This window comes from Mesoplodon mirus (assembly GCF_964341445.2).
Source record: "Mesoplodon mirus genome assembly, chromosome: 14".
Classification (NCBI taxonomy): domain Eukaryota; kingdom Metazoa; phylum Chordata; class Mammalia; order Artiodactyla; family Ziphiidae; genus Mesoplodon; species Mesoplodon mirus.
In genome coordinates this window covers 77607024-77626132 of record NC_138990.1, presented here as the reverse complement: position 1 = coordinate 77626132, position 19109 = coordinate 77607024, and the positions used below count along the sequence as shown (strand labels likewise).

At 38.9% G+C, this 19109-nt stretch overlaps 1 protein-coding gene across 1 annotated transcript; it reads left to right on the top strand.

Annotated features, from left to right (window-relative positions):
* The first annotated feature begins 16313 nt into the window (after positions 1 to 16313).
* Positions 16314 to 18316, top strand: LOC309816099 (2-phosphoxylose phosphatase 1-like). Its single transcript, XM_082643326.1, has one exon. It carries the CDS (start codon positions 16791 to 16793, stop codon positions 18231 to 18233), a length of 1443 nt encoding a protein of 480 aa, XP_082499452.1. The 5' UTR covers positions 16314 to 16790; the 3' UTR covers positions 18234 to 18316.
* Positions 18317 to 19109: the final 793 nt, after the last annotated feature.

The window sequence follows — 19109 nt, the reverse complement described above, 5'->3', positions numbered from 1 at the left end:
CCCCCTATTCAGGGAAGGGCCAGCCTTCTCTTCTGTTCAAGCCTTCAATTGATTGGACGAATCCCATCCACATTAGGAAGGGCAATCTACTTTACTCAGTCTATCAATTTAAATGTTAAATTCATCCAAAAGTATTTTCATAGAAACACCCAGAATGATGTTTGACCAAATACATGGGTACCCTACGGCTCAGTCACACTGACACAGAAACAATTATCCACATGGATCCTGCTTAGCCAAGTTTAATTACCTAGTAGAAAACCCATTATAAAGGTGGTATTTTCTAACACAAAATAAGAATAGGCAGGAATTCTACAGAGAGGAGGCTGATGAGGAAGCTATACAAACTAAATCAATAGACAGAAAAGCAAAAATGAACAAAAAAACCTAACAAATGACCAAGTTGGCTAAGTTGAGAACTTTACTGAATTTGCAATTTGAAAGAAAAAGTGGAAGTAGCCAAAAGAGGAGAAAAAAGTACAATAAAGGAGAAAAAAGACAGAAACTTTTAATGGTTCTTCCCTTCTGTCTTTATAGAAATCATAAATGAATCATATAATCTGAGGAGAAGTTTTATTTTTTAAATTTTCTATCTAAAACAAAACCAGAAACAAAAATTAAAATGAAATTAAACATTAATATCCAAGGAGGTTCTTGTTCAATATGGCAGTTAGGCGACTTTCCTGGTGGTGGAGTGGTTTAGAATCCACCTACCAATGCAGGGGACATGGGTTCGATCCCTGGCCCGGGGAAGATCTCACATGCCATGGAGCAACTAAGTCCCTGCGCCACAACTACTGAGCCTGCGCTCTAGAGCCTGCAAGCCACAACTACTGAGCCTGCACGCCACAACTACTGAAGCCCGCGCACCCTAGAGCCCACGCATTGCAACTACTGAGCCCATGCACCACAACTACTGAAGCCCACATGCTCTGTGGCCCACGTGCCACAACTACTGAGCCCACATACTGCAACTACTGAAGCCCATGTGCCTAGAGCCTGTGCTCTGCAACAAAAGAAGCCACTGCAATGAGAAGCCCATGCATCGCAACGAAGAGTAGCCCCCACTTGGCACAACTAGAGAAAGTCCGCACACAGCAACAAGGACCCAATGCAGCCAAAAAAAAAAAAAAAAGGTGGCAATTAGGAGGGTCTTGAGCTCACCTCATCCCACGGACACACTGAATCTATAGCTATATAGGGAACAATTTTCTCTGGAAAAGGAAAACCCCAGAAACTAGCTAAGCGACTCCTATACATCAGGCAAATGAGGAAAAAAACCAACATCGAAATGGGTAGGAGAGACTGAGACATAATCTTGCCACAAACTCACCCCACATGGCAACCCACAATTGGAACTCTCAAATTGGAACTTCCCTCTGAGAGACAAAGGGTTTGAACCCCATGTCTAGTTCCCCAACTTTTCAGATCTGTAACTTTGAGCTGAGCCCCCAAACATCTAGCTTTGAAAGCCAATGGGGCTTGAATCCACAAGACTGACAAGGCTCTAACAAACTGGAAACAGTTTTTAAAGTGCTCATAGACTCACCTGAGTATGTCCCAGGGCCCAGGGCAGAGGCTCCAACTGAAAAAACACCCAGTCTTTCTGTGAAAGAGGCCCATTTACTTGTCTTAAATCTTCAGCCTAAGGAACAGACATCTAATTTAATACCCATACAGGTGCCTACTGAACTACTTGCCAAAGATGCAGGCTAGTGCTCTCCCTCTGCTTTGCTCCAGGTCACTGGTATCTCCTGGAAAGGAACTGAGCACTCGGTGGCTGTTTTCACAGAAATAAAACAAACTATCCTAAAATTGTATGGAGGGCTTCCCTGGTGGTGCAGTGGTTGGGGGTCCGCCTGCCAATGCAGGGGACACGGGTTCATGCCCTGGACCGGGAGGATCCCACGTGCTGCGGAGCAGCTGGGCCCGTGGGCCATGGCCGCTGGGCCTACGCGTCCAGAGCCACAACAGGAGAGGCCACAGCAGTGAGAGGCCCGCGTACCACACAAAAAAATAAATAAATAAAATTGTATGGAACTACAAAAGACCCCAAATAGGCAAAACAATCTTGAGAAAGAAGAAAAAACCTGGAGGCATCATGCTTCCTGATTTCAAACTATATTACAAGTTATAGTAATCAGAACAGTATGGTATTGGCATAAAAACAGACATGTAGATCAATGGAGAATAGAGAGCTCAGAAATAAACCCACAAGTATATGGTCAATTAATTTACAAGAAAAGAGCCAAGAATATATGTGGGGAAAGAACAGTGTCTTCAATGAATGGTGTTGGGAAAACTGGACAGTCACATGTAGAAGAATGAAAATGGACCACTATCCTACACCATATACAAACGTTAACTCAAAATTCATTAAAGACTTGAATATAAGACCTGAAACCATAAAACCCCTAGAAGAAAACATAGACAGTAACTGCCTTGACATCAATCTTGGTGATGATTTTTGGATTTGACAACAAAAGCAAAGGAAACAAAAACAAAAATAAACAAGTGAGTCTACATAAAATTTTTACAAAGCTTCTGCACAGCAAAGGAAGCCATCAACAAAATGAAAAGGCAACCTACAGACTGGGAGAAAATATTTGCATATCACATATTTGATAAGTGATTAATATCCAAAATATATAAAAACTCACATAACTTAACAGAAAAGAAAATCTGATTTTAAAATGGGCAGAGGACCTGAATAGACATTTTTCCGAAGAAGACATACAGATGGCCAATAGGTACATGATAAGGTGCTCAATGTCACTAATCATCTGGGAAATGCAAATTAAAACCACAATGAGATATCACTTCACACCTGTCAGAATGTCTATCATCAAAAAGACAAGAAATAACAAGTGCTGGTCAGGATGTGGAGAAAAGGGAACCCTCATGCACTGTTGGTGTAAATGTAAACTGGTGCAGCCACTATGGAAAACAGTATGGAGGTTCCTCAAAAAATTAAAAATAGAGCTACCAGATGATCCAGCAATTCCACTTCTGGGTACTTATCAGAAGAAAGCAAAAGCACTACCTCAAAAAGATATCTGTACCCCCATGTTTGTTGCAACATTATTTACAGTAGCCAACATATGGAACCAACCTAAGCATCCATTAGTGGATGAATGGATAAAAAAACGTGATACACACACACACACACACACACACACACAATGGAATATTATCAGCCATAATAATGAAGGAAATTCTGCCATTTGTGCCAACATGAATGGACCTTGAGGGCATTATCCTAAGTGAAAGAAGCTAGACTGAGAAAGACAACTGTATGATCTCACTTATATGCAGAATATAAAAAAAAACCCCAAACACCCAAACTCATAGATACAGAGAACAGATTGGTGGTTTGCTAGAGGTGGGGATTGAGGAGTAGGCTAAGTAGGTAAAAGGGGGCAAAAGATACAGACTTCCACTTAAAAAATAAATCATGGGCATGTAATGTACAGCAAAGTGACTACAGTCAATAATACTGTACTGTATATTTGAAAGTTGTTGAGAGCAGATATTAAAAGTTCTCATCCCAAGAAAAAAAGTGTAGCTATGTGTGGTAATAAATGTTAACTAGACATATTTTGGTGATAATTTTGCAATATATAAACATCTAATCGTTATGTTGTACATCTGAATCTAATATGTCAATTACATAATTTTAATATATTATTTAAATTTTAAAAATAAAAGTTTAGGGCCTCCCTGGTGGCGCAGTGGTTGGGAGTCCGCCTGCTGATGCGGGGGATACGGGTTCGTGTCCCGGTCTGGGAGGATCCCATATGCCGCGGAGCGGCTGGGCCCGTGAGCCATGGCCGCTGGGCCTGCGCGTCCGGAGCCTGTGCTCCGCAACGGGGGAGGCCACAACAGTGAGAGGCCCGCATACCGCAAAAAAAAAAAAATAAATAAAAATAAAAGTTTAAACTTTTATTAAACACACATAAAATTATCCTGTCAAACTATCATAAAAATTTCTAAGTGCTTTTTCTCATATTTTTCTATTTTTTATCACAAATAATAAACAGTTCACAGACCAGTAGCAAACAGTTTGCAGATCAATTATTGGTCTTCATCCCACACTCTTGAGTTACACTTGTCTAAGAGTAACTCCTTATTAAATTTAGTGAGAAACTCATGTAATAAATTTGTGATGAAACAGCAACAACACTGGATGTGTTCAAGTCAAAAAGACCTAATGGGTATGTACTTAAGACATTTAAGACACTGGATAATGATCACAAATAATTCTTTTTTTTTTTTTTAAAGCATTACAGTGGTCAGCCTAACACTGACAATTTTCTTGGTCAAATACTGAAAGAAATTATCCAATAATTTACTATCCTTCCTATAAAACTAATGAGACTATGACACAACCAGCAAGGATTTTCTGGAAAGCAATTCTCATTGTATTGATTTAATTTATTTCTATCACAGTCCACATAATGTTACAGATATAATCTACATACCTCAATTTTTAAAGGCTTTGATTGTGTCCTATATTCCAAAACAAGCTAGAAAATGTTTTAATCTTAAACACCTCTCTACCACTATTAGGGGCCATTATGAATAAGAATGTCCATGGTAAACCAAACAATCACTGATCATTTACAATGTTCCAGGCATTCTGCTAAGTACTTTAGGTACTATGCTAAAGCTAGCTATCCTCCATGTAAAGAATAACTATCACTTAGTTTATTTACTTAGGTAGAAATAAATTTTAAAATGATGTGGAAAGGGGAAAATCGATAGAAATGAATGTAAGGGTTAAAAAATAGGAGTTACATTACCATAGTTTGGAAAAAGGCTATCTAGACTAGAGATCTGCAAAGTACAGCCCATGGACCAAGTCTGACTGCCACCTGTTTTTTTAGAGCCCACAAGCTAGAATGGTTTCACATTTTTAAATGCTTTGGAAAAAATCAAAAGAAGAACAATATTTTGTGACACACAGAAGTTCAGTTTCAATGTCTATAAATAAAGTTTTATTGGAACACAGCCATGCTTATTCTTTTACATCGGTTATAGCTGTTTTCATGCTACAATAGCAAAATTGAGTAGCACTTCGTATGGCTGCTTAGCACACTGCAAACTGCAGTGACACAGTTATAAATCTACAGCCTTTCAAGTGCCACATCACAATTTTTAACTTTATTTTTATTACCAGTGCCTGCTCACCATATCAAAACCAGAAAAGAAGATTAGACTGCAAATGTCACACTTTTAAGGCACAGTGGAGAGTGGATTGTTCTGTTATCAAATTAGATGGCAAAGCACCATGTTTATTATGCAATGACACTATAGCTGTGCTCAATTGAATCCAATATACATGAATATTACCAATCAAAGGACTCATCACAATATCCCCTGCCACAGGAAAACAATGGTCAGAAAAAAATAGAAAATTTAAAATGGTGTGTCTCATCATAGGAAAGTTTCTTCACAAAAATAAAAAATGAACATGAGGCTCCGACCAAGTAAGTTTCTGAATGGCTCATTTGTTGGCTAATCAAAGAAAGCCATTTACTGATGGTTAGCTAATTAAGTCATATTTGATTGCAGAAACTGAAGTGTGTCAAGAGAAAATAATCTCTGTCTGAGATTATCAGCCATTCAGTGAGTACAGTTACTCAAAAAGTTGAGGACATTGGGAGCAATCTGAATAGCTGATGAAAAAACAAGGCAAAAAAACCCAACACATATACACACAAGGAAAATGATTTCAAGTAGTTTTCTTTGGTCAAAAGATGTTGTGGATACCGCTCAACTGCTGTTTTTTATTTGAGGAGTCAATGCCAAGTTTGGAGTAACTGAAGAATTAACCTCTATGAACAGGCTGTGCGAAACAATTCCAGGCAAGAATATCTTCAAAGTTGAGAAAACACTAGTTCAGTACAACCTATAGTGGAATCTGCTAAGATGTGTTACAACCGATGATGCCAATATATGTGGAGGAGAAAAAGACAAATTTACAAAGCGTGTTTTAAATGTTATGGTTATTCATGGTATTTATTATTCAATCAGCAGGTACCCTGAAGAAAATATTTGAATTAATCATGTGCTACTGAACCAACAGTATCAAAGGTGAATTTCTCTCACTCCTGTGGGTTTAACTATCCTCAGCTTTGTGAATTTTTGTCAAAAATGGAAGCTGAATATCTTGACTTGCCCTACCATGCAGTTCAAAAACTTTGCAGTGACAAAATTTTATTGTGACTTTTTTAGGTACTGAGACTAAAATTTTTCTAAATGAGAAGCACTACTAACCACTATTATCAAACTGAATGGCTTAGGAAATGAGCTTTTGCTGCAAACTTGATAATGTTTCTTAATGAATTTAACCTAAAATTATAAGGCAAACAGTTGTTAATATGTGAACTTTTTTACTGAAGCAAAGCCAATACAATGCTAATTAATGCTGTTTGAATCATAAATAATATCATGTTGTGTTATCAAGAGTTAAAACAAAAAATAATATCTATATTCCCACACAAATCTGAAATAGATATACTTTCTAATTTCAAATTAAACTCCAGAGAGGGTAAACAACTGTCCCAGGTTTAGCACTTGAAGTCCCAAATCCTGGGTAACCGCTCAGTCCCAGGAAACTAGAACAACTGGTCTCCCTAATTCCAGCAGTGATTTTTGGACCTGAATGCAAATGCAAAGGAAATTTCCATATTTCAAAATCCATCAACTGCAACTGAGGAGCTTCTACCTAACTTGCAACTGGAAGTGATTAATCTGCAATATAATAACATTCTAAAAGTCAAACATCAAAAGAAGAATCTAATAAAATAAGAAGAATTCTATAAAATAAGATGCTGCTCATGGATTGATATCAGTGTGTGGTACTAATCTGTTTGAAAGGGCATATTCAGAGGTGAAATACATGAAATCTCATCAGAGATCAGCATTAACAGATGAATATTTGCAGTTGAGTTTGATGAGAGAGAACACTAACTTTGAACCCCAATCAAATGAAATGCTACCCCCCATTCCAATTAGATGTGTGCCACAAAAACACCTGTAATCAGTTATTATTATTATAGTTTGAATTTCACCAAGACAAACATTTCAGAATCTCTCTCTCTTGCTATATACGTACTTATATAATACCTTCAGTTTTGCCTATTGGCCTGCAAAGCCTAAAATATTTACCTGGCCCTTTACATTATGTAGGCCCCTCATCTAGACTAAGATGAATATAGTTAAGGGATGGGGACTGTCACAGTTGACAAGAAACTGAATGAAGCAGTAACTGTCTTTTATGAGAAAAATAAACAGAAAGTGGTATGTGTTTAAAAGACTATAACATACTAGAGTCAGAAGCAATCACTTCATTACACCAATCTCTTTAGATGTCCATCTAGAATCTAGATCATAGATCCTAACAGTTGTGCTATGGAAGTTAATTTTCCTTTATATGAAAAATTGGCATGGATTCAAGGATGATTGACGGTGACTAACATGGTGAAACAGTGTTTATTTTTAAACATTTTGAAAAGTATAGTTGTTTAGCGTAAAGTGTCAAGATTACAGGGAAAGCAATTACTATTTAATTACACAAAGTACACTGGGCTGTTTTATGGTCTATGGAAAACTTTTAAAAACATAAATTAAAGCAGGTTATTTTGTTTTGTTTTAGTTTTGTTTAGTCATAAGAATGATGTATGACTATTAGGAAGACAAAATGTTATACCAGTTTCTGAGAGAGATGGTTAATTTTATACTCCTAGAGAGCTTCCAAAAGAGAATAACCATCTTACTGTAGGCTTTAAACTTTTATCTACCTAACGGCAAGAGCCAATCCATTATTTTTAAAAAAATCAAATGTCCCATGAAAGCATTACAATCCATATTTCATAAGATGGCTCCATACCATATTAGAAATGTTATGAAAATTTTAAACTATATAGCTAATATCCCAGTCAATAGAAAAATACCACAAAATAGCAACTAATTTAGAGTTAATGACAGACAAGTAACATGCATTTTTATAAAAATATCATCATCATCATGGCATTTCATGGTGCTAGGACTACAAGGAAGAATAAGATTCTGCTGATGAGCTTAAGAAAATTTATAATCTACTTGGTAAGCTAGACTAAATAAATAAAGGAAATAAATAATAATATAAGTGAACATATAGCCTAGTGCCAAATGAGTATATGCATGTGTGCACTAAGTGCTGTAAGAAAAGAGAAACAAAATTGGGACTTATTAATACAACCAATTATATACACAATTACTTGTTTCAAGGATGAAAATATGTAAATTAATGTCTACCTTCTATTCATTAATAATGAGAAACTAGACTGTGGCAGTAATGTCACTTCTTTTTCCTCAGCCTAATATTTAAATTTAAGTAAAGATGATTCTTTTAAAAGCATCATTTTGATGTACTAAGCCAGAGTCAGCAGGTCTCATATCACTGCTATGAGAGCAAATAACCCACTAAGCAAATATAGTATTCTTTCCCATTGAGAAAAAAAAAAGCCCTCATAAAACTTAACACAGTTCCCCAGGTAACCACCACTAATCACCAGAATTGGCACTTAGACAAAACTTACTTACCATGCAAGTTTTAAGGCACCTCTTTAAGAACAGAAGGAACAATAAAGGCATAGTCTACTCATTTGATTTCAGTACATTAGCCATAACATGTATGTATGAGAATAACTGGTATTCTCATACTATTTTCAAGCTTGGTTATTGCTTTCTCTAGAGTTTTAAGTATTTTATTTCTGATTATTTTTAAGTATTTCTCTTTTTAGTGAGGATATTAAAAGGTTCTATTAACAATTTTTATTAAAGCCCTTTATTAGATTTTAAGATAATGAATGTTGTGATCTTTTATTTTAGAAGGAGAAATGAGAGAAGATGGCATAGGACAGGTAAAACTCTTTCTCTTACTGTTTATTAGACATCTAAATTCCAAAAGAAAAGCATACTGTGATTATTCTGAACTCAGGAAAAGCTGCCTACTGGAATACATTAGCTGGAAACAGCTTTCTAGAAAACTATTCAGCTTTTCAGTATTTCAAAGTTGTAATTATTATTAAAATAGTTATTTTTGAAAAACAAAATGATGCATAATGAACTATGCACAAAAGAAATTATATATCTGGAATGTGCCTCAGAATAATCCAGTGGGGAGAAAGCAAGAGGGATAAAATGAATTAAAGTTGCCATGAGTTGATGATTGATGAAGGTGGGTGATGGGTCATATAGTAGTTTATATATACCATTCTCTCTACTTTGCTGTATATTTGAAATTATCCAAAGTTAAACATAAAAATAAAAGGTTTATAACAATAAAGAAGTTATCCAATTCATTTTTATCCCATTTATGTGTAATTTTTGTAAGTAATGCATGTGGGGTCCCTCTCCATCTTCTGTTGCTGACATCACATCTAAGTTCATTTTGAGAGAAGAAATCAATGCCCTGCTATACCAATTCCAAAAAGGTTTTGTATAAGTCAGAGGAAGCCTCATAATTTTATTAAAAGCCCACAGTGGGGACGTCCCTGGTGACACAGTGGTCAAGAATCCCCCTGCCAATGCAGGGGACAGGGGTTCGATCCCTGGCCTGGAAAGATCCCACATGCCATGGAGCAACTAAGCTGGTGTGTCACAACTAACTGAGCCTGCACTCTAGAGCCTGCGAGCCACAACTACTGAGCCCACATGCCACAACTACCGAAGCCCATGTACTTAGAGCCCATGATCCGCAACAAGAGAAGCCACCGCAGTGAGAAGCCCACGCACCACAACTAAGAGTAGCCCCCACTTGCTGCAACTACAGAAACCCTGTAAGCAGAAACGAAGACCCAATGCAGCCAAAAATAAATAAAAATAAATAAATCTATTAAAAAAGTTACATAAAAAAAAAGGCCACAGTGGATTATCACAGTAACTGATTCATTATGAGACTGGAGTTTGAATAATAGTTCCACAATTATGAGAATTATAACTTTGGAAAAATAATTTCATATCTGTAAGTCTCAACTACTTCATCTGTAAAACAGATAACTCCACATACCCCACAAAATTTTTGTGAAGCTCTATTGTGACTATGTATGTGGTAGGATTTTGTTAATTATATGGAACTATACTAATGATAGTAATTATTAACATCATTGCTTGAATCTACTTCTTTATGGACGTATCTGGACGTATCTATATTGAAAATATAATAATTGCTTAGAGGGAACTGCCATATTACAGTTGAATGTGCATGCACAATAATCTGCATTTAATTTGCTAAAGCTTAAAGAAATTTAACCATAAATTGTATGTGTATATATATATATATATATATATATTTATTTATTTATTTATTTATTATTTTTTTTGTGGTACATGGGCCTCTCACTGTTGTGGCCTCTCCCGTTACGGAGCACAGGCTCCAGATGCGCAGGCTCAGCGGCCATGGCTCATGGGCCCAGCCGCTCTGTGGCATGTGGGATCTTCCTGGACTGGGGCATGAACCCATGTCCCCTGCATCAGCGGGTGGACTCTCAACCACTGCGCCACCAGGGAAGCCCCAAATTTTATATATTTTTAAATAGCTTATTTTTTAGAACACTAACGGTTAAGGAAAAAAAGAAACTGCAACCTATCAAAACTTTACAGACACATCCACTTGGATGTACGTGAGATTCAATCAAGAAATTGACTTCCCAAGAATCTTTCTGGAAAGGTCATTAAACAGAATAAGAGAAACATCACTTTGAGCTCTACCTACCACGAGTCCCTCCCATCCGGAAACGTACACAAGCCTCTTAGATAGCCTCATCCACCAGAGGGCAGACAGCAGAAGCAAGAAGAACTACAATCCTGCAGCCTGTGGAATAAAACCCACATTCACAGAATGATAGACAAGATGAAAAGGCAGAGGGCTATGTACCAGATGAAGGAACAAGATAAAACCCCAGAAAAACAACTAAATGAAGTGGAGATAGGCAACCTTCCAAAAAAGAATTCAGAATAGTGATAGTGAAGATGATCCAGGACCTCAGAAAAAGAATGGAGGCAAAGATCAAGAAGATGCAAGAAATGTTTAACAAAGACCTAGAAGAATTAAAGAACAAACAAACAGAGATGAACAATACAATAACTGAAATGAAAACTACACTAGAAGGAATCAATAGCAGAATAACTGAGGCAGAAGAACGGAGAAGTGACCTGGAAGACAGGATGGTGGAATTCACTGCTGCGGAACAGAATAAAGAAAAAAGAATGAAAAGAAATGAAGACAGTCTAAGAGACCTCTGGGACAACATTAAACACAACAACATTCGCATTATAGGGGTCCCAGAAGGAGAAGAGAGAGAGAAAGGACCTGAGAAAATATTTGAAGAGGTTATATTCGAAAACTTCCCTAACATGGGCAAGGAAATAGCTATCCAAGTCCAGGAAGTGCAGCTAGTCCCATACACGATAAACCCAAGGACAAACACGCCAAGACACAGTGTAGTCAAATTGGCAAAAATTAAAGACAAAGAAAAATTATTGAAAGCAGCAAGGGAAAACGACAAATAACATACAAGGGAACTCCCATAAAATTAACAGCTGATTTCTCAGCAGAAACTCTACAAGCCAGAAGGGAGGGCATGATATACTTAAAGTGATGAAAGGGAAGAACCTACAACCAAGATTACTCTACCATCCAGGATCTCATTCAGATTTGAAAAAGAAACCAAAAGCTTTACAGACAAGCAAAACCTAAGAGAATTCAGCACCACCAAACCAGCTCTACAGCAAATGCTAAAGGAACTTCTCTAAGTGGGAAACACAAGAGAAGAAAAGGACCTATAAAAACAAACCCAGAACAATTAAGAAAATGGTCACAGGAACATACGTATCGTTAATTACCTTAAACGTGAAAGGATTAAATACTCCAACCAAAAGACACAGGCTTGCTGAATGGATACAAAAACAAGACCCATATATATGCTGTCTACAAGAAACCCACTTCAGACCTAGGGACACATACAGACTGAAAGTGAAGGGATGGAAAAAGATATTCCATGCAAATGGAAATCAAAAGAAAGCTGGAGTAGCAACACTCATATCAGATAAAATAGACTTTAAAATAAAGAATGTTACAAGAGACAAGGAAGGACACTACATAATGATCAAGGGATCGATCCAAGAAGAAGATATAACTATTATAAATATATATTCACGCAACATAGGAGCACCTCAATACATAAGGCAACCACTAACAGCTATAAAAGAGGAAATCAACAGTAACACAATAATAGTGGGGGACTTTAACACCTCACTTACACCAATGGACAGATCATCCAAATTGAAAATAAATAAGGAAACAGAAGCTTTAAATGACACAATAGACCAGATAGATTTAATTGATATTTATAGGACATTCCCTCCAAAAACAGCAGAATACACTTTCTTCTCAAGTGTGCATGGAATATTCTCCAGGATAGATCACATCTTAGGTCACAAATCAAGCCTTAGTAAATTTGAGAAAATTGAAATCATATAAAGCATCTTTTCTGACCACAATGCTATGAGATTAGAAATGAATTACAAGGAAAAAAACGTAAAAAACACAAACACATGGAGGCTAAACAATACGTTACTAAATAACCAAGAGATCACTGAAGAAATCAAAGAGGAAATCAAAAAATACCTAGAGACACATGACAATGCAAACACGACAATCTGAAACCTATGGGATGCAGCAAAAGCAGTTATAAGAGGGAAGTTTATAGCTATACAAGTCTACCTCAAGAAACAAGAAAAATCTCAAATAAACAATCTAACCTTACACCTAAAGGAACTAGAGAAAGAACAAACAAAACCCAAAGTTAGCAGAAGGAAAGAAATCATAAAGATCAGAGCAGAAACAAATGAAATAGAAACAGAGAAAACAATAGCAAAGATCAATAAAAGTAAAAGCTGGTTCTTTGAGAAGATAAACAAAATTGATAAACCATTAGCCAGACTCATCAAGAAAAAGAGGGAGAACACTCAAGTCAATAAAATTAGAAATGAAAAAGGAGAAGCTACAATAGACACAGCAGAAATACAAAGCATCCTAAGAGAGTACTACAAGCAACTCTATGCCAATAAAATGGACAACCTGGAAGAAATGGACAAATTCTTAGAAAGGTATAACCTTCCAAGACTGAAGCAGGAAGCAACAGAAAATATGAACAGACCAATCACAAGTAATGATATTGAAACTGTGATAAAAAATCTTCCAACAAACAAAAGTCCAGGACCAGATGGCTTTACAAGTGAATTCTATTAAACATTTAGAGAAGAGCCAACACCCATCCTTCTCAAACTCTTCCAAAAAATTGCAGAGGAAGGAACACTCCCAAACTCATTCTATGAGGCCACCATCACCCTGATACCAAAACCAGACAAAGATGCAACAAAAAAAGAAAATTACAGACCAATATCACTCATGAATATAGATGCAAAAATCCTCAACAAAATATTAGCAAACACAATCCAACAACACATTAAAATGATCATACACCATGATCAAGTGGGATTTATCCCAGGGATGCAAGAATTCTTTAATATATGCAAATCAATGTGATACACCATATTAACAAATTGAAGAATAAAAACCATATGATTATCTCAATAGATGCAGAAAAAGCTTCTGACAAAATTCAATACCAATTTATGATAAAAACTCTCCAGAAAGTGGGCATAGAGGGAACCTACCTCAACATAATAAAGGCCATATATGACAAAAGCACAGCAAACATCATTCTCAATGGTGAAAAACTGAAAGCATTTCCTCTAAGACCAGGAAGAAGACAAGGATGTCCACTCTCACCACTATTATTCAACATATTTTGGAAGTCCTATCCATGGTAATCAGAGAAGAATAAGAAATAAAAGGAATACAAATTGGAAAAGAAGTAAAACTGTCACTGTTTGCAGATGACATGATACTATACATAGAGAGTCCTAAAAATGCCACCCAAAAACTACTAGAGCTAATCGATGAATTTGGTAAAGTTGCAGGATACAAAATTAATGCACAGAAATCTCCTGCATTCCTATACACTAATGATGAAAAATCTGAAAGAGAAATTAAGGAAACACTCGCATTTACCATTGCAACAAAAAGAATAAAATACCTAGGAATAAAGCTACCTAGGGAGACAAAAGACCTGTATGCAGAAAAGTATAAGACACTGATGAAAGAAATTAAAGATGATACCAACAGATGGAGAGATATACCATGTTCTTGGATTGGAAGAATCAATATTGTGAAAATGACTATACTACCCAAGACAATCTACAGATTCAATGAAATCCCTATCAAATTACCAATGGCATTTTTTACGGAACTAGAACAAAAAATCTCAAAATTTGTATGGAGACACAAAAGACGCTGAATAGCCAAAGCAGTCTTGAGGGAAAAAAATGGAGCAGGAGGAATCAGACTCCCTGACTTCAAACTATAATACAAAGCTACAGTCAAGACAATCAAGACAATATGGTACTGGCACAAAAACAGAAACATAGATCAATGGAACAAGATAGAAAGCCCAGAGATAAACCCATGCACCTATGGTCAACTAATCTATGACAAAGGAGGCAAGGATATACAATGGAGAAAAGACAGTCTCTTCAATAAGTGGTGCTGGGAAAACTGGACAGCTACATGTAAAAGAATGAAATTAGAACACGCCCTAACACCACACACAAAAATAAACTCAAAATGGAATAGAGACCTAAATGTAAGACCAGACACTATAAAACTCTTAGAGGAAAACATAGGAAGAACACTCTTTGACATAAATCACAGTAAGATCTTTTTTGATCCACCTCCTAGAGTAATGGAAATAAAAATGAAAATAAACAAGTGGGACCTAATGAAACTTAAAAGCTTTTGCACAGCAAAGGAAACCATAAACAAGACAAAAAGACAACCCTCAGAATGGAAGAAAATATTTGCAAACGAATCAATGGACAAAGAATTAATCTCCAAAATATATAAACAGCTCATGAAGCTCAATATTAAAGAAACAAACAACCCAATCCAAAAATGGGCAGAAGACTTAAATAGACATTTCTCCAAAGAAGACATACAGATGGCCAAGAAGCACAGGAAAGAATGCTCAACATCACTAATCATTAGAGAAATGAAAATCAAAACTACAATGAGGTATCACCTCACACCAGTTAGAATGGCCATCATCAGAAAATCTACAAACAACAAATGGTGGAGAGGGTGTGGAGAAAAGGGAACCCTCTTGCACTGCTGGTGGGAAAATAAATTGATACAGCCACTATGGAGAACAGTATGGAGGTTCCTTAAAAATCTAAAAAATGAATTACCATATGACCCAGCAATCCCACTATTGGGCATATACCCTGAGAAAACCATAATTCAAAAAGATGCATGCACCACAATGTTCATTGCAGCACTATTTACAATAGCCAGGTCATGGAAGCAACCTAAATGCCCATTGACAGACGAACGGATAAAGAAGTTGTGGTACGTATATACAATGGAATATTACTCAGCCATAAAAAGGAACGAAATTGAGTCATTTGTTGAGATGTGGATGGATCTAGAGGCTATCATACGGAGTGAAGTAAGTCAGAAAGAGAAAAACAAATATTGTACATTAACGCATGTATGTGGAACCTAGAAATATGGTACAGATGAACCGGTTTGCAGGGCAGAAGTTGAGACACAGATGTAGAGAACAAACGTTCTCTACATATGGATACCAAGGGGGGAAAGCCGCTGAGGGTCTGGATGGTGGTGTGATGAATTGGGCAATTGGGATTGACATGTATACACTGATGTGTATAAAATTGATGACCAAGAAGAAACTGCTGTATAAAAAAATAAATAAAATAAAATTTAAAAATTAAAAAAAAGAAACATCACTTTGTGTACTAAAGTATAGAATAATTGTCAAAAATAGTTAGGCCACACATCTTTGAGTTCAGATATTAATATAGCTTATGGTCAGATTAGCACTAATTTATACACCCTTTATGTTCAGCCCCCTGGTTTCTTGTTTAGGAATTATTATTAAGCACAGATAAAACACAGATTGTAACATCCTGTCATTATTGCTTGCAAAGGTCTTTCTCATGTAAAATTTTCATATGCTACATTTTAAAGTAGGGCTTTGTGTGTCTTTGTATAATTTTCTTTTACTATAATAACTTTTTCAACATATTTCTCTATTTAATCAATTGAATGTATTCAATAAGAAATAAAAATTGTAGCCTGAGCCGGGCAGAGCGGGCGGCGAGCGCCGAGCCGGGCACGCTGTGGCGGAGCTGGGGCCGGGCCGGGACCATGGGCACCCCGCACCTCGCCTGCCTCCATCCGCGGTCCCGCCCCTCCAGCCCGCTCCTGCCCGGCCCCCGCACTCCTGCCGCCTGATTCCTGCCGGAACTGGAGCTCGCAGGATCCCCCTTCCCCGGCAGTGGCGAGCCAGCTGGTCTCCAGAAGGCCCGCGGGTGAACCCGAGTGTGGAGCAGGCAGTGCCCAGCCAGCCTCACAGATGTGATGTGACTGCGGCCGGAGCTTGGCAACAACTCCTCCTCGGAGGTGCCCCGTCTGGACATCTATGCGAAGAGGGTCTAAAGCAGGTGGTTTGAAAAGCCTCGTGTTCCCTGGAGAGAGGAGGAGATGCAGGGTGACAGCCGGAAAGCCAGTGCATGAACCTGCCGCATCCCTTCTCCTCGCTTTCAGATGTGTTCCTGATCCGAGGTGAAACCATGAAGAGAAGATAAAACAAATAATAATGTTTTTCCGCAATCGCTTCGTGCTGCTGCTGGCCCTGGCTGCGCTGCTGGCCTTCGTGAGCCTCAGCCTTCAGTTCTTCCACCTGATCCCAGTGTCAGCAGCTAAGAATGGAGTGACTAGCAGGAATCGAAAGAGGATCATGCCTGACCCGGTGACGGAGCCCCCCGTAATGGACCCCGTTTATGAAGCCCTTTTGTACTGCAACATTCCACGTGTGGCCAAGCGCAGCATGGAAGGTCACGCTCCGCATCATTTTAAGCTGGTCTCAGTGCATGTGTTCATTCGACATGGGGACAGGTACCCACTGTATGTCATTCCCAAAACGAAGCACCCAGAAATTGACTGCAGTCTGGTGGCTAACAGGAAACCGTATCACCCTAAACTGGAGGCTTTCGTGAGTCACATGTCCAAAGGATCCGGAACCTCTTTCGAAAGCCCCTTGCACTCCCTGCCTTTTTACCCCAGTCACCAGCTGTGTGAGATGGGAGAGCTCACGCAGACAGGGATCGTGCAGCATCTGCAGAATGGCCAGCTGCTGAGGGACATCTATCTGAAGAAACACAAACTCCTGCCCAGTGACTGGTCCACAAAGCAGCTTCACTTAGAGACCACTGGCAAAAGCCGGACGCTGCAGAGTGGGTTGGCTCTGCTTTATGGCTTTCTCCCAGATTCTGACTGGAAGAAGATTTATTTCCGGCACCAGCCCAGCGCTCTGTTCTGCTCTGGGAACTGCTACTGCCCGCTGAGGAACCACTACCTGGAAAAGGAGCAGCGTCGGCAGTACCTGTTGCGTTTGAAAAACACGCAGCTGGAGAGGACCTACGAGGAGATGGCCAGGATCGTGGACACGTCCACCAAGCAGCTCCGGGCCGCCAACCCCATAGACACCATGCTCTGCCTCTTCTGCCACAACGTCAGCTTCCCCTGCACCAGGAATGGCTGTGTTAACATGGAGCACTTCAAGGTAATCAAGAGGCATCAGATAGAGGACGAGAGAGAGAGGCAGGAGAAGAAACTGTATCTGGGGTACGCGCTCCTGGGCGCCCACCCCATCCTGAACCAGACCGTGGGCCGCATGCGGCGTGCGGCCGAGGGCCGGAAGGAAGAGCTCTTCGCGCTCTCCTCTGCTCACGACGTCACTCTGGCTCCGATTCTCAGTGCCTTGGGCCTTACAGAAGCCAGGTTCCCGAGGTTCGCGGACAGGTTGATCTTTGAGCTCTGGCGAGACAGAGAGAAGCCCGGCGAGCACTCCGTCCGGGTTCTCTACGACGGTGTCGATGTCACGTTCCACACCTCCTTCTGCCTGGATCACCACAAGCGGTCTCCCAAGCCCATGTGCCCCCTCGAAAACTTCGTCTGCTTTGTCCAAAGGGACATGTTCGTGGCCCTGGGTAGTGGTAGCACTAATTATTATGATGCGTGTCACAGGGAAGGATCCTAAAAGGTACGTGGTGCGGCGCCAACAGAATCTCTGCCAATACAGAGGGATGGGAAAGGTCCGCTTCTAGTTCTTTTGGTTGCTAAGGGTACAAGGTGATTTTTAAAGGCCGGAAATCATGCTTGGGGGCCACAAAGATTTAGGGTTGAACAGTGAATATGTTGCTGTAATTGGGTACTTGAGTTACTTGGTACACAATGGCCAGTTCACAGAGAAAGGAAGGTACTTTATCATAGCCAGACTTTGCTTAGGATGCCAGAATAATGCTTCGGTATCCAAAGCTGCCAATCCACATATGTGTTTTTGATCTGCCTTGGTACTGTATGATGGAACCAGCAAACCTCAGCCAAGAGTTTCTTAATCTGGGACAATCTTACCTTGTCCTTGTTCAGTGAACAATTTCCTGGAGTGATTTATCTAAAATAGGCGTAGGCAAACTTTTTCTGTAAAGGGCCAAATAGTAAATATTGTAGACATTGCGGACCAAGAGGCCACATATAGCGTCTGTCACAGCTACTCGATTCTGCTCTTGTAACTTGAAAGCAGCGACAGACAGCGTGTGAATGGATAAGCATGGCTGTGTTCACAGGCCGCACAGAACAGGCAGTGGGCCAGGTGTGGCCCGAGGGCTGTAGTTTGCTGATCCCTGTTCTAAAAGCTAGGCTCTACTACAATTGCACTTTCAGCACTTTGTGAGAGAACCAGTTGAATACCCAGAATTATTCAGTGGTGCCTCCAGTAACTTCTGCTAGAAACACAGAATCTGGTCTGTATCCGACATTATAACAAAACTTGAGGGGAAATTAAACATTGAATCAAAATGAATCATAGAAAAATTATTAGAATAATACTTGATGTTCATGATGATTATGGTATAAC